The sequence below is a fragment of the Corythoichthys intestinalis genome, chromosome 14 (genome assembly GCF_030265065.1).
Source record: "Corythoichthys intestinalis isolate RoL2023-P3 chromosome 14, ASM3026506v1, whole genome shotgun sequence".
In the NCBI taxonomy this organism is placed as follows: Eukaryota; Metazoa; Chordata; class Actinopteri; order Syngnathiformes; family Syngnathidae; genus Corythoichthys; species Corythoichthys intestinalis.
Window position 1 is genome coordinate 21,521,057 of NC_080408.1, and position 24,599 is coordinate 21,545,655.

Genomic DNA, 24,599 nt, shown 5'->3' on the forward strand with positions numbered 1-24,599 from the left:
TTTATAATATTTAGTCCATATTTTGACCGTTAGTTGGCGCCATGGTTTGCGGGCTCGCAGTGATGACGTAATTGGTATCTTTCCAAATGTGTAGCGTGTTCAACAGTTGCTTATTGCTGCCTAAACTCGCGAAGTAAAATGCCACGATGTGCTGCTTTTGGATGCAATTTCCAGTCAAATGGAAACAAGGGGGGTGGAGTGAGTGGTCAAGGTGGAATTATTATTTTTAGTGAATAAATGTGCATAAGTGGAAGCTTCTCCCCCTTTTTGGTCCCTGTATGCACGTATCCTACCCACCACGCGTTACAACTGGCGCCCGAACATTTTTCCTGGATCCTCAGTCAAGTAAGGGATCCGTATATTTTCTGGATCCGACGGTCCCACCACGTCTGCAATATTGGTTTCGGATCTGTCCATTTTTTTTGATTCGTCGGTTCCACGGCGGCTTTTCGGATCAGAATATTTTGTGGAATCGACGGCTGCGACATTGCCATGGGATTGGTCTAATTCCTGGATCTTCGAGTGAGTAAAAAACGCAGATTTGGATTACTATTGTTTCTTTTATGTTGACTATTCTTCGCGGGAGTTTTCCCCAAATCATACTAAATAATTAAAGCACTATGGCACGCTACAGTGACGACAGTGACTCTGACGTGGACCTCACAACAATGTTGGAGTTCGTCAGAGAACGCATGCTTGCTTACTGCTGAGCTCCCAGGTTGTTAAGTCTAAACTTACTTGTATCTAGCAAAATAATAAAGACCTAGAGGAGGACGAAGACAAGGATCAGAACGGAGACAGAGATAAGGTTTTTACGCTGACGGCCGTCAGGAGAAAGGTTGATGCGGAGCGAGTGGCTCACAACAAGCCTATCTGCCCACCCCCTGAGGAGCGCAGCCTTTTATTGCACACACGTGAGTTTCGTTTAGCTGCTAAGGTATTCTTTACTGAGAACAGAAACCAGAATGAAACATTATGGTAACGTTTACTGAAAACAGAAACCTTACTCTTTTCATTGTGTAAACACTAAAGCACAGGCGAATAAACTGTTACATGAGAAAACAATCATAACACCTAGTTTTAAACACACATAATTGCTTTAATTATTGTAAATACTGTTATTGTGAATACTGTTAATACTGTTATTGTGCAAAAGCATTAAAGCACATCTCACACAGGTGAAGAGTGGACAAGGTGGAAATATTTTTTGTGAATAAATGTGCATAGCGGAAGCTTCTCCCCTTTTTGGTACTTTTATACACGTATCCTAGCTACCACGTGTTACAATGTACAAGACATGGATTACACAAGGTGTGCTCTTTGGCCTGTACTGTATGTAAAGCACACGACAGCTCTGGATGCTAACAATCTACATAATTATATTGGGATAAGTTTGAAAACGCAATATGCTTACCTTGAATATCTGCTAATAAAACCGGAGTTCCAAACAGCATACACTCTCGTTCCCAACCGGAGTTCCAAACAGCATACACTCTCGCATCACCAGTTTTGCCCAACTTTTGTCTTATCAGGTATTTGCTGCACGCATTTTTCCCTGAAGCTCGTCTTGCGAACGACCGACAGTGCTGTCCTGCTCTTCACTTTTCAGATCTGGTTCAAATAGGAAGGGTAGAACTGACGACATGTTGGGAAAGCTAACGAGTGACACGCTGGAATTTCGGCAACGGGACCAGTGACGTCACGCACTGCGACGTAACAAGAATGGCGACCTATCACTTAAAACAAAAACATTAAGAGGGGTTTTAATATCAAATTATTATAACTCATACTAACATTTATCTTTTAAGAATTACTTGTCTTAAAAATAGAGGATCCCTTTAAATGGCCCAAAATGACCTATTTGCCTGGCATTGGCTGCCACTGACGGCCATAGACGTTCAATCCGTTTGAAGTGGTAGGGGTGGCAGCGAATGAACTGCCACCCTCCCAGTTCAAATGGATTGGACGTCTACTAGTTATAAACTCATTCCAATTCACAGCAGAAGCTTGTTTTTCTGTTTATTAGTTTTTTGTAGAATGTCCTAGAATGATTTCCTGACCAATGTATCGACAATCGTTGTATCGCCATATTGTCAGATCATCGTGAGCTTTGTATCGTATCGTATTGTGAAATACCAAGAGGTTCCCACTCCTACCTCTGGATCAGGTCTGCTCTTTTCCCGGTCTTTTTCAGCCCTTTGACACTCAAGCCATCTCTTTAAAGGGGAAATGTGAACTAAGGTTGGCCAACCATGTTTTTGAATAATATCAATGGCTAAACAATTATAAGCATATTTAAAAAAAAAAAAATTTAACGCAACCCTTCCAGATTGTTTGTTTAACCCATAGCAACGCCCCTGACAACGAAAATGCTTTTCTTCGGCAATCTTCGTAAATGTTCGGAAATTACGCCAAAGAACAGTATTGTTTGTTGCATTGCTTCTCGGTAAGATGCCACGGCGGTGTGTGGCGATGTTTTGTTCTCACTCAAACGAAAAGTTGTATGAGTGGCCAAAGGATAGCGGGGCACGTAAATGGACATCTTTCGTTCGCACGAAGCCAATGAATTTCACGCCATCATCAAGTAGTGTTCTCTGCTGCAAACACTTCGAAGAGGCCTGCTTCCTTAACCGGTCTGTTTATGATCAAGGATTTGCCAAAAAGTAAGTGTGATTTTTGGATAGATGACTGATGACTTTGTCAAAACAGAGCTGCCAACTGTTGTAGAATGTACAGTAGAAGCTAGCGACGTTAGCCGATAGCCAACTCGTGGCAATAGTGGTGGCATAGTTGTTGTTGTTGTGTTCGCTAGTGTAACGTCCCAAGGACGGCTCGCGAAGGGCGTAACATAAAACGAGCCACACAATTTCACAAGTGGCACAAAATTTACACAACAAACTCGCAATGAATATGGTAAATGGTGTTATACTTACATAGCGCTTTTCCACCTTTCAAGGCAATATGTACAAAATGTAGATGAAGCACGGCTTCAGGGTAAGCCCAGGCCAAAACAACAAACAAAAGGAATCTACACTTGAACCCCAACCACTAACTAAACCCTGATCATGAAAAAGAACGAAGAAAAGACAGCCACTCACCTAGCTTCTTACGCTAAAAGAAACAGGAGAAAATGGGTTGAACAGAAATGGCGACTTACCCCTTCTTGCTTCAGTGCTCTTATTTACAGTGGTGAACAAAAACGATCCAATAATTACAAAAGACCTCACCGAAAAAGCGGGAGTGTATCAGACTAGCGATCAAATGCAAACGAGCGTGAATGGCGAGCTAACAGCTGGCGAGGAGGACCGCGGCAGAATGCTGTCAACAGAACAAGATCTGCTGTCAACAGTTGTATGTTCTTTCAAATCTTTACCAGAGAATTTTGCACCAGGGACATCATTTTCGGACAGAATTGGTAGGTTTAGTTCAGTAAACATCCCGTCCGTACACTATTTACTAGAGATGTCCCGATCACGTCATTTTCAAAGTATCGGAATCGGCAAAAAAATATCGGACATAACTTTTTTAAATATATATTTTTTTTTTTATTAAATCGTTTTCTAATTGTATTTAACGTTACAGACATAATATGTTACACTCATCCAGAGTCTTTAGGCTTAAGGTAGGGTTATCAAATTTATCCCATTAGCGGCGGTAATTTTTTATTTATTTTTTTAATTTATCACGTTAAAATATTTAACGCAAGCGCTACACGACCCACTCACGCATTGTCGTGTTCAATCTGTAATGGTGCCGTTTCACCTATATATATATATATATATATATATATATATATATATAGAGAGAGAGAGAGAGAGAGAGAGAGAGAGAGAGAGAGAGAGAGAGAGCTAAAAGGCAGCGTAAAATGAGTAGAGTGAATTTTGGCAGCCTTTGGAGCCTTTTTTTAGTTGGCTAAAGCCTTACAATCCCTCTCCCTACGATTAGAAATATCGTGGGAAGCAATGTGGGGAAGAAAGGTAGTAATTGATCTTTTTAGCCTTTAAGAATTACAAGTCTTTCTATCCGTGGATCCCTCTCACAGAAAGAATGTTAATAATGTAAATGCCATCTTTATTTATTGTCATAATAAACAAATACAGTACATATGTACTGTATGTTGAATGTATATATTCGTCCGAGTTTTATTCATTTTTTTCTTAATGCATTGCCAAAATGTATATGATCGGGAAAAATTATCGGGAATGATTGGAATTGAATCGGGAGCACAAAAAAAAAGCAATCGGAATAGGGAAATATCGGGATCGACAGATACTCTAACACGATCGGGATCGGATCGGGAGAAAAAAAACATGATCGGAACAACCCTACTATTTACATGGATCTAGTATGAGTAACAAACGCTAGTTTGACCCCCCTAGCAACAGTTGCTAACGTCATGAATATTAATGAGCAAAGGTGACGTTTTACCTGCGGTACCCTATTTGACTAGGTCAAAATCTTAACGCCGTCAATGAATAATTTTTAAAGGTTTAATATGCTACCTAATTGTAGGTACCATTACAAGCTCCTCCTGCTTGCCTGCGAGCTAAACCTACAAATGAAAAAGCTAGGAAAAGGGAAGCTAGGTCAGATAAGGGTGTGATAGGGCACAGCTGTGTGTAGCAATGTTAATGATGTGATTATTTAACACAATGCTCATAAATTTCATAGGAAACAACTTGTTTATTAAAAACATACATTTGAACACTTTTTTTTTTTTTTACATTAGGGAAGTCAATTGTCACAGTATCAGGCTTAGATCATCTTTTTGACGACCTTTTTTCATTAGAAGTGGTTGAAACCCTGTCCAAAAAAAGGTGCAGAGAAAGATTTTTACGAAACGTAGCGACGGCTTTTCTCATAAAATGTTTAAATATAAATGGAAAATACCTTCATGAAATGGGTAAACTGAGGTTGCAGCTCTTTCATGATGGTATCTGCTTTGTCGAGTGACGTGCGTCTCCGTTGCGCTTCAAATAGCTTTAAGAAATCGACAAAAAGCAGCCTGTTATGAAAATTTCAGCATTTGTTTGGATGTTACTCACCTTTGTGTTTGAAATGTGTTCCGAAGACGAAATGTGATTCTGCACGGCCGCCGCCGTAGTGGAAACAAGGACCTGGCATGCCGAGCAGTGGAACAAGGACACCTTTGTCATGTGGTCGTTCTCCTGCAAACCTGCAAAGGCAGCGATGCAATCAGTGGCGGTGAATGAGTTAATCACGGCGCATTAATACCTTGAAGAGCGCTGTAATCGACAGATCTGCTGCACTTTATGCTCTTGTACTGCATGACGTCCTGCCAATGGAAAAGCAGACTCTCAACAGTGAGTACACTACAGGCCGCCACTACGGAGTTGTTTTGAGACGATTCATCGTTTAGGGACATTTTTTTACCCCACAATTGTCCAAAATCCTCTTTATCGAACTCACTTTTTTTTTTTTTTTTTAATATATATATTTTTTTTCTGTATGTGTGTGGGTGAATGAGAACACTGTAAAATACGACAACTCACCCTTCTGCTCATCTGATCTTTTTTTTTTCTTCATTGCCTTGATGTACGCAGGCTCCTGACTATAAGCTTTTAGTAGCTTCTTAAGGAGACCTGACTCACACATAATCTTGGTTCAGCACTATGATATGATGTACAATTTGTAAATATGAATGTTTGTGAATAAACTGAATTGAATTGAATGATCCTATTTTCTTTGTTGTATTTTTTAATTTTATGTTTAAATTGTAAAAAAAAAAAAAAAAAAAAGTAGGAGGAAAAAATATATTTACGGCTCTTTTCGGACTTTACATTCACATATTTCTTTTTTATTTACAGTGGGGCAAATAAGTATTTAGTCAACCACCAATTGTGCAAGTTCTCCTACCTGTAATTGTCAACATGGGTAAACCTCAACCATGAGAGACAGAATGTGGGGGAAAAAAACTGAAAATCACATTATTTGATTTTTAAAGAATTTATTTCCAAATTTGAGTGGAAAATAAGTATTTGGTCACCTAAAAACAAGCAAGATTTCTGGCTGTCAAAAAGGTCTAACTTCTTCTAACGAGGCTCCACTCGTTACCTGTATTAATGGCACCTGTTTTAACTCATTATCGGTATAAAAGACACCTGTCCACAAGCTCAGTCAGTCACACTCCAAACTCCACTATGGCCAAGACCAAAGAGCTGTCGAAGGACACCACAGGCAAAATTGTAGACCTGCACCAGGCTGGGAAGACTGAATCTGCAATAGGTAAAATGCTTGGTGTAAAGAAATCAAACTATGGGAGCAATCATTAGAAAATGGAAGACATACAAGACCACTGATAATCTCCCTCGATCTGGGGCTCCATGCAAGATCTCACCCCGTGGCGTCAAAATGATAGCAAGAACAGTGAGCAAATATCCCAGAACTACATGGGGGGACCTAGTGAAAGACCTACTTAGAGCTGGGACCACAGTAACAAAGGCTACTATCAGTAACACAATGCGCCGCCAGGAACTCAAATCCTGTACTGCCAGACGTGTCCCCCTGCTGTAGAAAGTACACGTCCAGGCCCGTCTGCGGTTCGCTAGAGAGCATTTGGATGATCCAGAAGAGGACTGGGAGAATGTGTTATGGTCAGATGAAACCAAAATAGAACTTTTTGGTAGAAACGCAGGTTCTCGTGTTTGGAGGAGAAAGAATACTGAATTGCATCCGAAGAACACCATACCCAGTGTGAAGCATGGGGGTGGAAACATCATGCTTTGGGGCTGTTTTTCTGCAAAGGGACCTGGACGACTGATCTATGTAAAGGAAAGAATGAATGGGGCCATGTATCGAGAGATTCTGAGTGAAAATTTCCTTCCATCAGCAAGGGCATTGAAGATGAGACGTGACTGGGGCTTTTAGCATGACAATGATCCCAAGCACACAGTCAGGGCAACAAAGGAGTGGCTTCGTAAGAAGCATTTCAAGGTCCTGGAGTGGCCTAGCCAGTCTCCAGATCTCAACCCCATAGAAAATCTGTGGAGGGAGTTGAAAGTCCATGTTGCCCGACGACAGCCCCAAAACATCACTGCTCTAGAGATCTGCATGAAGGAATGGGCCAAAATACCAGCAACAGTGTGTGAAAAGCTTGTGAGGAGTTACAGAAAACGTTTGGCCTCCGTTATTCCCAACAATGGGTACAGATGAACTTTTGATATTGACCAAATACTTATTTTCCACCATGAATAAATTCTTTAAAAATCAAAACAATGTGATTTTCTGAGGGTTTTTCCACATTCTGTCTCTCATGGTTGAGATTTACCCATGTTGACAATTACAGGCCTCTCTAATATTTTCAATTGGGAGAACTTGCACAATTAGTGGTTGACAAAATACTTATTTGCCCCACTGCATATATTATATGTGTACGGCTCTTTTCGGACTATTAGGCTAGGTTCATACTACAGGTCTTAATGCACAAATCCGATTTTTTTGTCATATCTGTTTCTTTGGCATGCCCGTTCAGACTGGCTTTGTCCATTGAGACCATTCAAGTATCACACATGCGCACTAATTCACAGTCCGATACGTGCTGAGCAAGACGACCCGCATGCGCAAAAGTACCAAAACAAATGACCACACATGCTGGCTGTCATCAGTCATTCCAGGGATATCATATTTTACTTTTTAAAAAAAGAGGACAAAAATAACAGACATAAATAATCCCAGTTTAGGTTTACATAAATAATCCCAGTTTAGGTTTATATTCAAAGTATATGGATCGATAGCATGCACGCACTGTCCGTGCATGTCACACACATACGGGCAGTTTGCCCCGACTCTCGGCCGTGTAAGCAATGTTGAAATATTGTTTATATGGAGCAGACAGAAAACCGATCATTCTCAGGCTTATCCTAACCCATTTTTATTTTTTTTATGACTGTTGTCAAGTCCAACACTTCCTAAAAAGCCGTGGCAAGCTAGGCGCTAATAACGCACAGCTGCACCGCTACCGTAGCGTCTCTCTCACTTTTCGATGACATAATTGTTGCATGAATTCCTATTTGAGAAACTGGACAGTACAGACCGCCGCGACACTCTGGAAAAATGTGGCTCAGATCGGATTTGAACCACATACGAAAGTGACCCAGATCGGATTTGAAATGGTCCAGTTCTATGCGACTTGTCACGTTCAGACCGTCAAGTTAATGCCTCACTCGAGTCGGAAAAACACGAAAAAAATCGGATTCGTGCATTTAGACCTGTAGTATGAACCTAGCCTTAGTCGCACCCAGAGTAGAGGCCGCAGCAGCCAAAAATGCACAACAGAGAGGGGGGAAAAACAAGTCGCACTGGAGTATAAGTTGTCAAGAATCTGCATTGGACAAGGTGATGATGCTGGAACTTTGGTTTGGTGCTGTTCCAGTGAGATTTACAAAGATGACTGCCTGAAGAAAACATCAAAATTCCCTCAAGTCCTTGATAATACAGTGGTACCTCTACATACGAAGTTAATTCGTTCCAGGACCTTGTTTGTAAGTCGAAATGGTCGTATGTCGAGCAGGATTTTCCCATAGGAATACACTATAAGTCCATTAATTCGTTCCACAGCCCAAAAACCTACAGTAAATCCTTAATAAATACTGCTGGTACTATTAAAAATGGCAATTAAACATAGCAAAACAAATAAGTTATGAATAAAAATCGGAATAATAATAATAATTAATAATCATTCCTGTAAATAATGTAACGAATCGGATTCTAATGTGGCGGACACTTTTTGCTGTACCTGAACGCCCCGCGGGGCTGACATCACAGTGAGATAGGTCAGTGCGGTAGAGATAATACTTTCGTTTTCTCAAGAGCACAGTCAACAGCGGAGGGAAATGGACGTTTTGTGTTGAATAAGTTCTTAAATAAATGATAAAAACGTGACAAAGCTGGCGATTTCCTTGGCAACGTTACCACAATAATATTGTCACCTTAACTTAGAAAGACTGGCGAACGGTGGTCGGAAGAGGACCGTGGAGCTGTATTGTTGAGCCAGCTCATGGATGCGCACCCCAGCGCTCATATTTTTATATAATTTGCATTTTCATTTCAAAGGTAAGCATCACTTTTTTCCTTGTTTGACCAACTGTACCAACGTTTTGAAAATCTGTGTTGATTTCTCACACATGAAAATCCGCCATGCGTTCGTTTGCGGTGCTGTCATGTCGTCATATTTGGAGCATGTCGTCGGATGTAGAAACAAATGGCGAGTCAAATTTTACGTCGGATGTCGAAAAGATCGTGTGTCGAAGCGATCGTATGTCGAGGTACCACTGTATGGGGCTGCAAAAGCACTGGGGAGATGGCCGTGGTTAAATCTTCAATAAATGCACAAGTTTACATTGAAATTTGAGACCGCTTTCTTATCCCTTCAATTGAAAATATGTCGTTTTCCAAGATGACAATGCATCATGCCACTGAGCTAAAACTGTTAAAGCATTCCTTGGAGAAAGACTCAGAGTCAATGTCATGGCATGCAAATAGCCCAGATCTCAACCCTATTGAGAACCTGTGGTGGAAATTTGAAAAAAAATGGTCCACAGCAAGATTTACAACCTGCAAGGATGATCTGGCAACTGCAATCAAAGAGAGTTGGCACCAAATTGATGAATAATACTCATCAAGTCCATGCCTAAGAGATGGCAAGCTGTCATAAAACCCAGAGGTCGTGCTCCTAAATACTAGAGATGTGTTTTGATTGTTATTTCTTTGTTTGTTTCCCATGATTCCATATTTTTTCCTCAGAATGGAGTGATTCCATATATTATTTCCCTGCACTTGCTCCATAAAAGTAACATTTACCGACCACTACGTTTTTTATTTATTTCTTTTAGTGTTTCTGAATAATTAAATAGTTGCACTTTTGAACAAATTCATTAGTTTTTCAAGCTTTTAATCTGAGTTTGTCTACATGATAAAATACAGTGCCTTGCAAAAGTATTCGGCCCCCTTGAATCTTGCAACCTTTCGCCACATTTCAGGCTTCAAACATAAAGATATGAAATTTAATTTTTTTGTCAAGACTCAACAACAAGTGGGACACAATCGTGAAGTGGAACAACATTTTTTGGATAATTTAAACTTTTTTAACAAATAAAAAACTGAAAAGTGGGGCGTGCAATATTATTCGGCCCCTTTACTTTCAGTGCAGCAAACTCACTCCAGAAGTTCAGTGAGGATCTCTGAATGATCCAATGTTGTCCTAAATGACCGATGATGATAAATAGAATCCACCTGTGTGTAATCAAGTCTCCGTATAAATGCACCTGCTCTGTGATAGTCTCAGGGTTCTGTTTAAAGTGCAGAGAGCATTATGAAAACCAAGGAACACACCGGGCAGGTCCGAGATACTGTTGTGGAGAAGTTTAAAGCCGGATTTGGATACAAAATGATTTCCCAAGCTTTAAACATCTTAAGGAGCACTGTGCAAGCCATCATATTGAAATGGAAGGAGCATCAGACCACTGCAAATCTACCAAGACCCGGCCGTCCTTCCAAACTTTCTTCTCAAACAAGGAGAAAACTGATCAGAGATGCAGCCAAGAGGCCCATGATCACTCTGGATGAACTGCAGAGATCTACAGCTGAGGTGGGAGAGTCTGTTCATAAGACAACAATCAGTCGTACACTGCACAAATCTGGCCTTTATGGAAGAGTGGCAAGAAGAAAGCCATTTCTCAAAGATATCCATAAAAAGTCTCGTTTAAAGTTTGCCACAAGCCACCTGGGAGACACACCAAACATGTGGAAGAAGGTGCTCTGGTCAGATGAAACCAAAACTGAACTTTTTGGCCACAATGCAAAACGATATGTTTGGCGTAAAAGCAACACAGCTCATCACCCTGAACACACCATCCCCACTGTCAAACATGGTGGTGGCAGCATCATGGTTTGGGCCAGCTTTTCTTCAGCAGGGACAGGGAAGATGGTTAAAATTGACGGGAAGATGGATGCAGCCAAATACAGGAACATTCTGGAAGAAAACCTGTTGGTATCTGCACAAGACCTGAGACTGGGACGGAGATTTATCTTCCAACAGGACAATGATCCAAAACATAAAGCCAAATCTACAATGGAATGGTTAAAAAACATAAAACGTATCCAGGTGTTAGAATGGCCAAGTCAAAGTCCAGACCTGAATCCAATCGAGAATCTGTGGAAAGAGCTGAAGACTGCTGTTCACAAACACTCTCCATCGAACCTCACTGAGCTCGAGCTGTTTTGCAAGGAAGAATGGGCAAGAATGTCGTCTCTCTATGTGCAAAACTGATAGAAACATACCTCAAGCGACTTGCAGCTGTAATTGGAGCAAAAGGTGGCGCTACAAAGTATTAACGCAAGGGGGCCGAATAATATTGCACGCCCCACTTTTCAGTTTTTTATTTGTTAAAAAAGTTTAAATTATCCAATAAATTTTGTTCCACTTCACGATTGTGTCCCACTTGTTGTTGATTCTTGACAAAAAATTAAAATTTTATATCCTTATGTTTGAAGCCTGAAATGTGGCGAAAGGTTGCAAGGTTCAAGGTAGGGCTGGGCGATATGGCCTTAAGTACGTATCACGATAAATTGAGCAGATTTACCTCGATAACGATAAATGACGATAAATTCGCCCAAGCAAACTGTTATATAATTTGAAAATTTGAATCAATGCATGGAATACAAATTAACAGTTTCTCGTTAAATGTATTTACCAGCTTTCAATTTAAAAGTTGCACATGCAGTCTAAACATTAAGTATTAAAAAAAAAAAATCTTGTAAACAATAAGAATTCTTGTGTGAACATTTATAACACCTTGTATGACTTGAAAAATATCATCACTTGAATTTCATTAAATTCATTCCGCATTGTTATACACTAGATAGTGGCATGCGTTTAGATATTTAGAATAGATACAAATACGACACATCCACCCGCCCCCCAGAAATTATACTTAATTAAAAAATAAAATGTTTCACAAACCTTCCCTTTCTTTTATTCGGCTCAGTTATTTACATCTTATGATTTTAGAAATCCTTACAGTATGCAATAAATAATATTCCTGTTCCCAAGCACTGTGCTTACTGTACTGTAATTTTTACAAAAAATAAGCAATACATAGTTACTCCCCGTCATCTAGGACGAGCCACTTACAAGACGAGCACTGTCGTGTATTACAAATACTGCTTTGAACACATCTTCACAGACAAAAGCAATGACACAGGCTTAAGGAGGTCAACTTTAATTGTGTAAATCACACTTAATGACGACACGATCTCCTGGTTGAAATAGACGACATCCACTTAATTCTATTGAAGATATTTAATGCTGAGGCAATTTGTCAACTTTACTTTTAAAAAGAAACGTGCACTGTTTATCCAGTAGATGGGGCTCTTGCAGTGTGTCAAACAGTGATTCAATTTAGGGCAATTGTCTTAAAAGTGGTTCATTGTTTCAGAAAGCCTCGGTTTTTCCATCCCTATCTGGAACCCGTCAAGAGTTTACTTAATGACGGGTGAAAGTTTGGCGAAGCTACCTTAAGCCCGACTTCACCTCGTTTACTTGTAGCGTTAGCCGCTAGCGTTAGCAGCTAGCGTTAGCCTACCGGGCTTCTGTTTGATTGGCTTCCTGAAAACCATGTGACTCCAAACGTAAGCGCACTGTCTGCTTTCTTAAAGGGGAATGAACATAGCCGAACAACACAGAGTCAAAGCGGGATGAAAAGACTATATTTTCTTCTTTTACTAAATTACCGAATTTACCAACATGGTCAAAATTACGTCGGTCATCGTGAAGAATTTCGGTAACGGTAAATTTTCGGTTTACCGCCCTGCTCTAGTTCAAGGGGGCCGAATACTTTTGCAAGGCACTGTATCTGAGTGAGTGCTCATCCGCGACCGGTGATTCCATACTTTTTGCTAGGGGTTGTAAGTTGTTACCTGCAGGAAGGCTATGGCCATATCGTTGTAGTTATTTTGCTCCTGGATGTGCTCCATGGTGTCCCAGTGAATTTTGCTTTCCAGGTGTTTCTCCAACTCCTGCCCATTACTCACTTCGATGTCACACAGGTCACAGTTGATGGTTATCCTTCACAAGGAAATATTTTCAAATGACGCTAACTCATCGGCAGTCGTACGGCAATAGATATCGATACTCACTTGTCGATTTGTACAGACTTTCTTGACTTTCTTTCTAACATATTTACTCGTGAATGGAAGTCCGCTTCTGCTAAACCGAAGAAACGCATGATTAGGGTCAATGGTAAGCTGCATTCATTCATTTGCAAGGTTTCTCCCAGAAAACTTGCAAAGAGAAACTCACTGGCAGTAGAGGAGTTCCCCAAAAAATCGACAGGTGACGATTCGAAAAACATTCATTAAACGTTTAAAAACAATGATTTTCCCTCATAACATGGAAGCCGCTCGTAGCAGAACGAAATTCAAGACATGTCTGCCGCCCGGGCACCGTTAACGGGCACATGAACGTTATGATGGTGCTGCCGGGTACTGAGAGAGATTTACTCCTTTTTAAAAGACTGGAAAATAAATTTGTGTATGAGTGCGGTCGCACTTTTGTGCGCATGTTATTTTTTAGAGCAAGAGGGGAAGAGAGATAGTTCGTTGCTCCTTGTCTTTCTGATGTCCAGGAGTAGTTTTAAGGCATTTCAATTGAAAAATGTCCTGAGTGTGTTGCTAAGACCCGTGTGCAACTACAAGAGGTGAGTACACGAACCCTTTTGTACTGTTTAGCCTTTATTGTTGTTGTTTTTGAGATGTTAATAGTTAGCGTAGAGCGCTAAGCTAATTAGCTAATTCGCTAACGTGTATTTCATATGCAGAACCTGTAAAACCATGATTAAGTACAGCGGTAACACTACAAACATGCGAAATAGTACAGAAATCTGTGAAAACAAAGTATATTGGTTAAAAGAATTCTTATTTCTAAAGACACTTTGCTTCCAGAAAATGTGGAATTCATTCCACCTGTGTAAATTTTATTGTATTGTTGAGAGAAATAAGTACTCCCTTTAAAATGGTGAATGTTTTTGCACTTTCTTGTATTAAGGAAAAAAAAGCAGCTTTTTGTTGTATGGGCATGTTTCCATCGTTCCTGTTGAATCATTAGGATATTTTAAATAAATAATGGACATAAATTTGTTTGGCTACTATATTAATTAGCAATGTACGATGCATCGATAATCGCGATAATCGCGATAATCATCAACACCGTAATCATCGTTCGATAATCGAATCGTAGCATCCTGAATCGTAATCGAATCGAATCATGGGGTGCCTAAGATGGCCCACCCCTAACTGGCAGCCCACTATATTTTTGAGAAAGATAAAATGAACATTTTTAGTTGACAGGAACTTGAAAAATGACGACTTGTGTGTTATACAATTTGTTAATTGTACTTGAATGTAGGCCAGGTCTCCAGACTACTGCTATATGGGGGTATTGCACCCCCAAAATTTGACACATCGCAAAGTTTTTCATCCACTTTTACCTGTGCAAATAGGACTTTTGCAGATTTCTTTTTTTTTTTTTTTAACATTTTTGAATCTTTTTGTGGCTGACATTCTACTCCACAATTAAAGTGCCTATGACGCCAAAAATGCATGTTTATTTCATATTTTACGCTCCTGAATGAAATGGACCGCTTTGATGTTTGTGGAAGCGATTGTTTTATTTATTAAATTTTTTAATCCCGAACCATGAAAATGAGTGACTTCCGGCTCCAGTCTCAGGTTGAGGACGAAAGCGAACGTGACGTCACTCGGGTCAGCATTTCACAATACAGCATTGCTTTATAGCATGCAGATGGACTGTGGATTCAGCTGATTTTGCGGATTATTTTCGTTAATTTTTTGCAAAACGCCAGCCAAACGGCTGTAGGGATTTGTTGCTGCACCACGGAGAGGCGTGTGAGCCTTTTTTGGTTTCAAAAAGTTCCCGTTCACCCTCGGAGAATGGCCAAAACAAGTCTGACAACTGTGGGACCAAAACAAAAGTTGAACAGTTTTTCCCTTCCCCCCAAAATACGGAATGCACATCAGAAAAAGCATCTGAACTCACACACAAAGTATTCTGAAAATGGTTGTCTGGGACATTGCAATTCATTTTAACATTTACAACAATATAGATAATGACATACCACAAAAAGAGTAAGAATTGTTTTGACTCCTGTTAAAGAGGTGAAGTCTCAGTGTTTCCGTTTACATTTTTTCGCACTAGTTAATGCCAGCAGCATTTGACGTCATTGTTTGTGATTTATTTTTGATATTTATGTTATTTATTTATACGTTAATAAAGAATTTAGGTGTTCCAAAATGTTTATGTTGATTAATAAGCTTCAACAAAAAATTCATTAATTAAGTACTAAAAAAATAAAAAAAATAAATTATTAGATTAGTCGACTAATCCTAAAAATAGTCGGCTGACTAGTCGGGAGGAAATTAGTCGTTTGGGACAGCCCTAGAGTAAACATCGTATTTTCTATCATGTCAAATACTGGGATCATGGCACACGTTTTAATACAGCGGTGGCTTGCATTTTGTGGCTGACAATGCTCCTTGTCCTCCGAGAAAGCCACTCGGCCGACGACCAGCGGCTTTTCGCACACCCCCCCTCGGTCCTTCACGTGCCCGCCGGTAGAGCGTAATACTCAGCTTATTACCCTCTTCGTGTGCCCAGTGTTAAATTTTCCACCCCATCAGAAACTAATCAGTTACAAAGTAAACACGATAAACTTTCTTTAAATAAAGGACTATTTACTAACGTTTGATCATAGAAGGACATGTAGAAAAGTTCTCCTCAGACACATCCTGCCATGTTAGCTGCACAACAACTGCGCGCAGCTCTCTCACTGTTTACGTTTTCCCCGTGTAGTTAAGCATTCATTTACGCCATATCCATGTTGACCATGTGGCAGCTACGCGATCCTCTGACGTCGGCCGGTTTGTCCGGCGGTCATTCTCCAGCTGCTTCCCCGGCAAACAAGCTCTCCTGCCCGCAGCAGGGGGACGAGTCCGACGAGCTAACTTGCTCGCCGCCAGGCGGGTTGCCGATCGGCGAAGACAATCGACAACCCCACCGCCGTGTGACATAATCCTGGGTAGTTTTGTGTGATTTTTCGCTTTGAAAGCAGAGAATTAGACTTTGAAACATGACTCGGTTCGGATAAGCTAGCCGACAGCTGTCACGTCTCCTGTTTTGTTTACGCTCTCCGAAGCCGGGGCATAAAATATAATTGGGGGGTGCAAAAAGTGACAGTTTTGACCATTACGGAGTAGTTTTGCCACGTCGCACTGAATAAATGAATTTTAAATATTTCATATTCCATTTAGCACGTGACTGTTATTTGTCATGACCATACCATTTATTTAGCAATTGGGGAAAAAGACCTCGAAAAAAGGATATCCTATAAAAAATATTGGAGTACAGAGATGGAAACAATATTTTGCGGCTCTCTTCATCGCATTTCCCTCGTTCTGAATAATTTCTCCTCAATGGGCTGAATTCTAAATCAGATGAAACCATGACCCTGCCGAAAGTCATCCTCCTGTTGGGGACGCTAGAGCCCTATAATGGTAGACGTGGCTAAACGGCAGATCAAAAGACTAATTTCTCGTCATCTGCGCTTTGCCAAATTGTTGTATATGGTCGAATCGTCTCAAAATATGATTCTAATTCCCATACTAATGCTATTTAAGATTTTTTTTTAAAGTTACGCTATTGTGTATGGATACTTGGAGCTTTTAAAGTTGAAAATTCTTGTAAATAAATGCGTACATCCCAGAATTTCTACAGATATGAACGTAAAACAGTCTAGATTCTAGGTTAAAAGCAAAAAAAACAGGCAGTTGTCATACATTTTACATAAATATTTCAAGCTAATTTTTTCCCATACATTTCTTTTTTTCACGTTTTAAAGTGCCTACATGGTGCCATTTTATACAATAATTACCTTGAATCCTCGACAAAATCACTGAGACACTCCTGCCAGCTTGTATGCTGTAAAATTTTTGTCCTTTTCCACCTAAATCTGGTGTTTGAACGCAACTCGTTTTTTTAAATGAGAATAGCTGTTTTTTTACGTAAGCTATTTTGTCAAATTTAAAAATATACAGTGATACCTCAGCTCACGAACATAATTGGTTCCCAGAAAGTGTGTGTAAGGCGAAAAGTTTGTCTTCCGAACATTTATTTCCCATAAGAAACCATTAAAATGTTCCCAGGTCCCCATAAAACATAATTTTCTACTAAATAAGCCTTAAAACTACACAAAAATATACCTTATTTTCTTTAATGTCTTCTTAGGCTTAACACTAGCCTGTGGTGGGGTCTTTTTCGGTCCCATAATAGCAAAAGTACACTCAATATGGTCCAAAATGTCTACCAAACACAAACCACGTCCGCACTCAACGAAAGGGAGGGGACGAACTGGGACGCCGTGAGCGTGCGTCAGCTTCTCGTGGCCGCCACCGTGGCGCTGTTCGACCGCGTGGTTTGGTTCGTCCGCCGAAAACTAGTTCGTCAGCATAAGACTATATGCTCGTGAATTTAATGTTCTTGAGGCGAAAAGTTCGCGAGCTTAAGCGTTCGTGAGCTGAGGTATCACTGTATATTTAAAAAAAAAAATTGAAACATTCACTTGTCTAATTTAAAAAGAAGTATAGATTTTTTTAAAGCCAAGTTTAAAAACTGAAAAAATAAATAATACAATAGTTACTATTAACTAATTGCCTGCCACTGACAAAAAAAAAACAACAACCTCCAATTCATTTAAACTGGGAAGACTGGCTCTGAATGCTAATCTTTCAGTGCCATTGACGGAGCTAGATTTTCAATCCATGTTGACTGGGAGGGGCGAATGAATGCCCCTCCCAGTCAACATTAATTGGACATCTAGCACTGTAAATGTCTATAAAGGGTTAATGAGCATTAAATGTTTCTTTACCTGCTCTTCCAGGCTCCGCCTCCATTTCATAATCCTGATGCAAAGTGGGCGGGGATAACTGAACACGTTTGACCTGTAGAGATGAAAATAAGGCCATTATATCATCATCTCTACAAAACAATTATTGCAAAACTGTAACAGATGAATAAAACGGCCATTTAAGCGCATATAAGTGTTAATCACTCAAGCTTCTGAGACCTAAAATATTTGTACATTATATATTTTGGACAAGATGATGTACTCAAAACTTCTTGTGCGAAGTATAAACCACTTTGACATGTAAAGCTTCTACCATTGTAAAATAACGACGAAGTAATTAACTTTTTTTTTTGCATATTAACTAATTGGCTGCCACTGACGAACCAGAGTTGCTTTAAATATGCTTAATAAAGTACAGCACAAGACAAGGGATGACAAGTATAGATTTGGGTATGGCTATTACTACTGTATTTACCATTTTGAAATGAATAGGTGGGTGTGTGACGATGCAATTAATCGCAAGACCATGAAGGACTCTTTATGAAAAAAAAAACAAATTCCATAAATTAACTGTTTTGCTGCCATTGACATTGATAGACGTCTAATTATCGATACATTGGTCAGGAAATCATTCTAGGATATTCTACAAACAACTAATAAACAAAAAAACAAGCTTCAGTTGTGAATTGGAATGAGATCATCATTAGTAGACGTCCAATCCATTTGAAATGGGAGGCGTTCATTCGCTGCCATCCCTCCGACTTCAAACGGATTGAACGTCTACGGCGGGTAGTGGCAGCCAATGCCAGGCAATGAGGTAATTTTGGGCCATTTAAGGTCATTTACCTGTTCATTTTCAGTTACTTCCTGTTGATTTTGGGGTATTTTATGGGTCTCTTCATGTTTATTTTGAGTTACAGAACAAGAAATGACCTTGGAATCACCCAAATGAATAGGCAGTGACTCAAATTCAACAGAAAATGACCTGTAAATGCCCTAAAATGAACAGCAAGTGACCTGTAAATGCTCTGAAAATCGGACTGAATGACTGAATGCTCTGGTTTCGAATGAACGAAAGTTCCCAGTCTAAATGGATTGGGCGTCGAGCACTGTCAATGCAGCCTTAGAGTTACCAGATACACTATTATGCTGGAAGATTTTGGTAGCAACTTGTTGATTCATTTTTATTTGATTTGTTTTTTTTAGACATTGACACCTTTTCAAAACGATATCTCGATTCTTGGCAGGAGCATATCGATAACCTTTTGGGGTAAAAAGTATCACGATATATCACCATTTCGATATTTTGTCACACCCCTACTGGGAGGGGCTGCCAGCGGTCCAAATGGATTGGATGTCTATCGTTGTTGTTAATAACGGCAGTAGTCATCTTGGCAACGCTGTTACTATGCGTTACTATGTTGGTTGACTGACGCAAGATAAGTAAGGAAGACGGACTCAAGGAGACGAGAGAGCAGAGCAGGAGTGGGGAGTAGGCAAGGGAGTGTGACGCTGTTGCAAACGCGATGCTACTATGCTCGGTGGCTCCAATAATACCTGTCTGTAGCCGATAGCCTACAAACTACGCCCACAAGATGCCAGGTAGACATCACATATATACAGAACTAGATGCAAATGACAGACACTGCGACATTAGCGACATGTATAAAGAACTAGATGCATTGGTAAACAGCCGCCATCTTAAAGCAGTAGACTTCTCAGGAAGGCTCTGTTGTAGAGAACCTTACTAGTGAACCTAAGTAATTTTTTATCTAAATTCTCCTAAATCAACTTAACTTAAATCTAGCTTTAAATAATGACACGGCTTTAAAACTTACACATGTCGAAAGTGGACAGAAGGGTACTAATGCAATAACGGGAGCAATTTTAACAACTTAAACGGTTGATTCACAACATTAAATGAGTTTAGGGCTGCAGCTATCGATTATTTTGTAGTCGATTAATCGAGGAACTAGTTTGTTCGAATAATCGAGTAATCGGATAAGGAACATGAAAAATTAACATGCTTGAGCGGAGCCTCAAACTGTATAAAAATTTAAATAGATAAGGATCTATGTACAACAAAAAAACAATTGGCTAATTTACACAGCACAAGTCCGCGAGCTTAAATGCTATAAAAAACTTTTTTTTCTTTTCTTTTTTTTCTTTTTTTTTTACAATGCTCTTAAATGGTTCAGACACATTCCCACAAAAAACAAAAAAAAAACCCAGCTAAATATTCCTATAAACTAAATTACGAATGCATTAAAAAAAAAAAAAAAACTAGCTCAAACAAAAACTTAGCTTATGTTGGTCTGAACATGGAGCAGCTGGATTCAGCCATGTGAAATGAGGCAGAGTAGAAGGCTGTGTATCCACTCAAATCAATAAAACTAAATGCAAACATTTTCAAAATAAACCATTACAATGCCACTTCAATTAAACTAATACTCGAAGCCGCAAAATTTAATACGAATCTTTTTTTTTTCCTAATCGAATACTCGAGTTAATCGATTAATCAATGCAGCACTAAATGACTTCAACACATAGCAAAGGTTACTATCTAGTTGTCGCAATATCCGCAATACCCTGTGTCTAGTTAAGTTTAGGGTCAAGAATTGGGCTAGGGCCAATTGTCCCAAAACCCTTTAAACTTCACATTGTGTGACCTGTCCCCCCCCCAAAAAAAACAAAAACAACAAATCCTGAAAATTATCACCAGTTACTTTGCCAAGTCACTAATTACTCTTACATTCAGGTAACGGAGTTACTAACTCAATTACTTTTTGGGAGACCTAATTTGTAACTGTAATTAATTACTTACTAAAGTAAGATTAACAACACTGATGTCTATCGCTGTCAATGGAGCTAAAACATGATCATTCAATGCCAGCCAACCCAGTTAAAATGGACAGGTGTCAGTTTCAGTAAATGACATAAATTAGTGATTGGAGATGATTTTGGGGGTGGTGTTCCTTTGATGTTGGTGCACAAGGTTGTAATTTCACATTCAAAAGCAATCTATTGCCATCAATGATACTGAAAAATTATCATACCGGTCTTCTAGAATCGAGCATGGTCATCTCCTCTACTTCTTTGGTCCTTTCTCTTCTGTAAATCTCAGAATAAGGCCGACTGTCAGGGCTGAAAGATCGCCGACTAGATCCGTTCCTGTCCGCAGTGTAGGACAGTTTCTCTGACATCTGCCCCATGTTTGAAATGCGACTCTCGCCGAGTCTGTTTTCGGGGCTAAAGTCCTGACTCTTGTGTGCTACTTCTCTCTGCCATGAAGGACAGACGCGGAATTCCAAAGACTCGCGATGCCACTCGGGATTTTCGCCTTTCTCGGGTTCATCAAAAGGGTTATAAAGTTCAAGCCTGAAGGCGACAGAGGAGAAATAATAGTGGAATTTTCCTTTTACAACTTTCAGAGTATTACACTTGAGTGGGTCGGCACTCTAGTATGTTACCTTTCTTTACTGTTTTGCTCACGTGAATCACCTTCAAGATCGTCCTGACCGATCGGTTTGAGGGAAGACTTCCATTGAGTGGGTTGCGCTGACAGGTAAAAAAAAAAAAAAAAAGATAAAAAGTATTGAGAATCAAAGGTAGAGTATACTTCCTTGTAGGGGTGGAAACTTCTGGCTACCTCACGATACAATACTATACGATTTGCGATACAAGGCTTATGATAACAATTAGAGATGTCCCGATCAGTAATAGGGTGGTAGGTGGGTCCCACACTTTTTCTATATGGCGTGGCTCCCGGGGTGTGGCCTCCCCTCTGCCTCGGCTGCCGGCCGCGGGAGTGGGTTGGGGGGTCGGGTCTCCGATCTTGCGTCGCCCCATGGCAGTCCCTGGGCGTTCTCCTGCCTCCGCCTTCCCCTCTCTTCTCTGGCTGGGCGTCCGCCCTGCGCTCCGTCGCGGGTCGCTGGCTGGGCGCCGGTGTATCAGCGGGGTGTCGCCTGCACCGGCGGGGGACCCTGCCTTGCCTGGGGCTTGGTGGGCCGCTGGGGGTCCCGTGGCGTGCCGTGCCGGTTGGGGGGCTGTGGCTCGTGGTCCGGGTGGGCGGGCGGGGGTGGGTGTAGGCGTGGGGTTGGTGATGCGTCCCCTCCTGCCATCCCTGAAGGCCGGTTGATGGGCGCGCGGGTGGCCCGGGGGACCACCCTGGGTCCCGGGGGGGGGTGACGGTGGCTCCTTTGCTGGGCGGTTGGAGGAGGGATGGGCTGCGCAAAGGATCCCACCCCCGCCCCCCCCGCCCGCCCTCCCTCCCCGGGCTGGCTGGGTGTGGGCCGTGGCCCTGGGTTGGTGCCCGCGCGGTCTCTCCGCCCGTCTGCGTGGCTGTCGCGCGCCCGGTGGGGCTTGCGTGCTGCTGGAGGTGGTAGGGCATGCTCGGGTTGGGGGTTCCGGTGCCGGGATTGGCGATGCGGCGGCGTAGGGTTGGTCGCCAACGGGCTTTCACTCATAAGAGATTCACACGATTACTGGGTTCTAGATCACAGAACTGATTTGTGTACACTCTACCCCTTTCAATCACTTAGTTTATAGTCTTATAGACACCCCCACCCCCATTCTCCTCTTTCACTGGCCAATAGGCCCCCACATGGTGTAAACCGGAAATACATCTCGCTGACGATAGCACCAGCATATTAGTAACTAGTTTAGATGTTCAATGTATTTCTTGTTGTTGTTTGTGTATGTGTTTCTTTTCTTTCTTCTCTTGTATTTCTTTTCTTCTGTCCCCCCATAATCCCTTCCTGTTCGCTGCTTTGTCATAATAAAAAGGTATTTTGAATGATCACAATGGGAGTATGTCAGACTCTCAATGTGAAACATTAAAACTGTTCAGAATCCGGGCACTTAGACTTCCATTCTCTGTGTCAAACAGCTGAACAGGACAGGTTTTAAAAAAAAAAAAAAAAAAAAAAAAAAAAGAGATGTCCCGATCACGTCATTTTCAAAGTATCGGAATCGGCAAAAAAATATCGGACATGCCTTTCTTAATAATATATATATATATATAAATATATATATATATATATATATATTTTTTTTTAATGAAATCGTTTTCTAATTGTATTTAACATTGCAGACAAAATGTTTTACACTCATCCAGAGTCTATAGTTTTGGCTTAAAGTGGAGCTGTCAAATTTATCGCGTCAACGGCAGTAATAATAATAAAATATTTAACACAATTAACGCATGCGCTGCACTACCCACTCACGCAATGTCGCGTTTAATCTATAATGGCACCGTGTTACGTAATCATAGAACCAAAAGGCAACGATAAATGAGTAGAGAGATTTTTATCAGCTTTTAAAGCCTTACAATCTCGTGGGAAACAATGTAGGGTAGAAAAATAGTAGTTGATCTTTTACTTAACACCCTATTTTATTTTCCACCGCTGAGAAGATATATCAATTGGTACCATTACGCACAGTCATGGGTGCACTTCCCATCATGCATTTGGGCAGAACAGTTAAATGGCTGAATTATCATTTACTGAAAGCTCATAAAATCCACTAGATGGCAATATTTAGTCACAATATACAAAGTCATAATTGTCCTTTAAGAATTACAAGTCTTTCTATCCGTGGATCCCTCTCACAGAAAGAATGTTAATAATGTAAATGCCATCTTGAGGATTTATTGTCATAATAAACAAATACAGTATTTATGAACTGTATGTTGAATGTGTATATTCGTCCGAGTTTTATTCATTTTTTTCTTAATGCATTGCGAAAATGTATATGATCGGGAAAAATTACCGGGAATGATTGAAATTGAATCAGGAGCAAAAAAAAAAGCAATCGGATCGGGAAATATCGGGATCGGCAGATACTCAAACTAAAACGATCGGGATCGGATCGGGAGCAAAAAAAACATGATCGGAACAACCCTAATAACAATTATTCTCACGATATGGTGATACACCAGTGATGGCTCAGGAAATCATGCTACGATATTCTACAATACATTGGTACTTCTACTTACGAACGTCTCTACTCAATGGAATAGTATCTTTTCTCGTATTTACCGATCGACAGTCTGTATTACTCTAACACAGGGGTTTTCAACCCAGTCCTCAAGGCACACTGTGGGTCCTGGTTTTTGTTCCAGCCGATCCAGCAGAGACAGTTGAACCAATGAGGCTTCTGCTAAAACAAGCCACACCTGACTGCAATCAACTGATTGCACTTGTAAAACACCAGATTGGGGAAAAAGTGTTGTCATCTTGTTTGGTAAGAATGAAATCCTGCACCCACAGTGTGCCTTAGTGGAATAGGTTGGGAACCCCTGCAACACGCTTAATATAATCAATCAGGGAATAGTATCTTTTCTCGTATTTATTGTTTGAATTACTCTAACACACCCAATATACAAATAAATAGCACTTATACCATAGTTTAAGGAAAACAAGCAGAATATAGGGCATAAAAGATTAATGACGCCTTCTTATCACGGAAGCCCCAACGTGTGTGTCATGCAGCCGACTGAGCAAGATTGACGCTGACTACCAGGTGATAGGCAAGACATCTACAAGCCCACGTCCCCACGTCAGTTCTTCTAGACAGTCCAGAACAAATAGCGGGACGTCCTGTCCCAACACAAGGAACACCAGAGAACGCCCGATATCCAACTGATAACACGACTGATTAGAC

At 40.6% G+C, this 24,599-nt stretch overlaps 1 protein-coding gene across 2 annotated transcripts in view; it reads right to left on the bottom strand.

Annotated features, from left to right (window-relative positions):
- Positions 1 to 4,530: 4,530 nt before the first annotated feature.
- The window catches only part of LOC130929986 (volume-regulated anion channel subunit LRRC8D-like), a 46,881-nt gene continuing 26,812 nt past the window's right edge, over positions 4,531 to 24,599 (bottom strand). The window contains exons 6-14 of one of the 2 annotated variants that reach the window (XM_057857638.1): positions 21,407 to 21,494; positions 20,993 to 21,314; positions 17,958 to 18,030; positions 13,156 to 13,225; positions 12,937 to 13,084; positions 5,236 to 5,296; positions 5,046 to 5,176; positions 4,891 to 4,980; positions 4,531 to 4,803 (exon numbers count right to left, since the gene is read on the bottom strand). In XM_057857638.1, coding sequence (XP_057713621.1) covers positions 4,786 to 4,803; positions 4,891 to 4,980; positions 5,046 to 5,176; positions 5,236 to 5,296; positions 12,937 to 13,084; positions 13,156 to 13,225; positions 17,958 to 18,030; positions 20,993 to 21,314; positions 21,407 to 21,494 — 1,001 coding nt within the window. In that variant the 3' untranslated portion in view covers positions 4,531 to 4,785. The remainder of the gene's footprint in view (positions 4,804 to 4,890; positions 4,981 to 5,045; positions 5,177 to 5,235; positions 5,297 to 12,936; positions 13,085 to 13,155; positions 13,226 to 17,957; positions 18,031 to 20,992; positions 21,315 to 21,406; positions 21,495 to 24,599) is intronic. The other variant, XM_057857639.1, reaches the window with a different exon arrangement.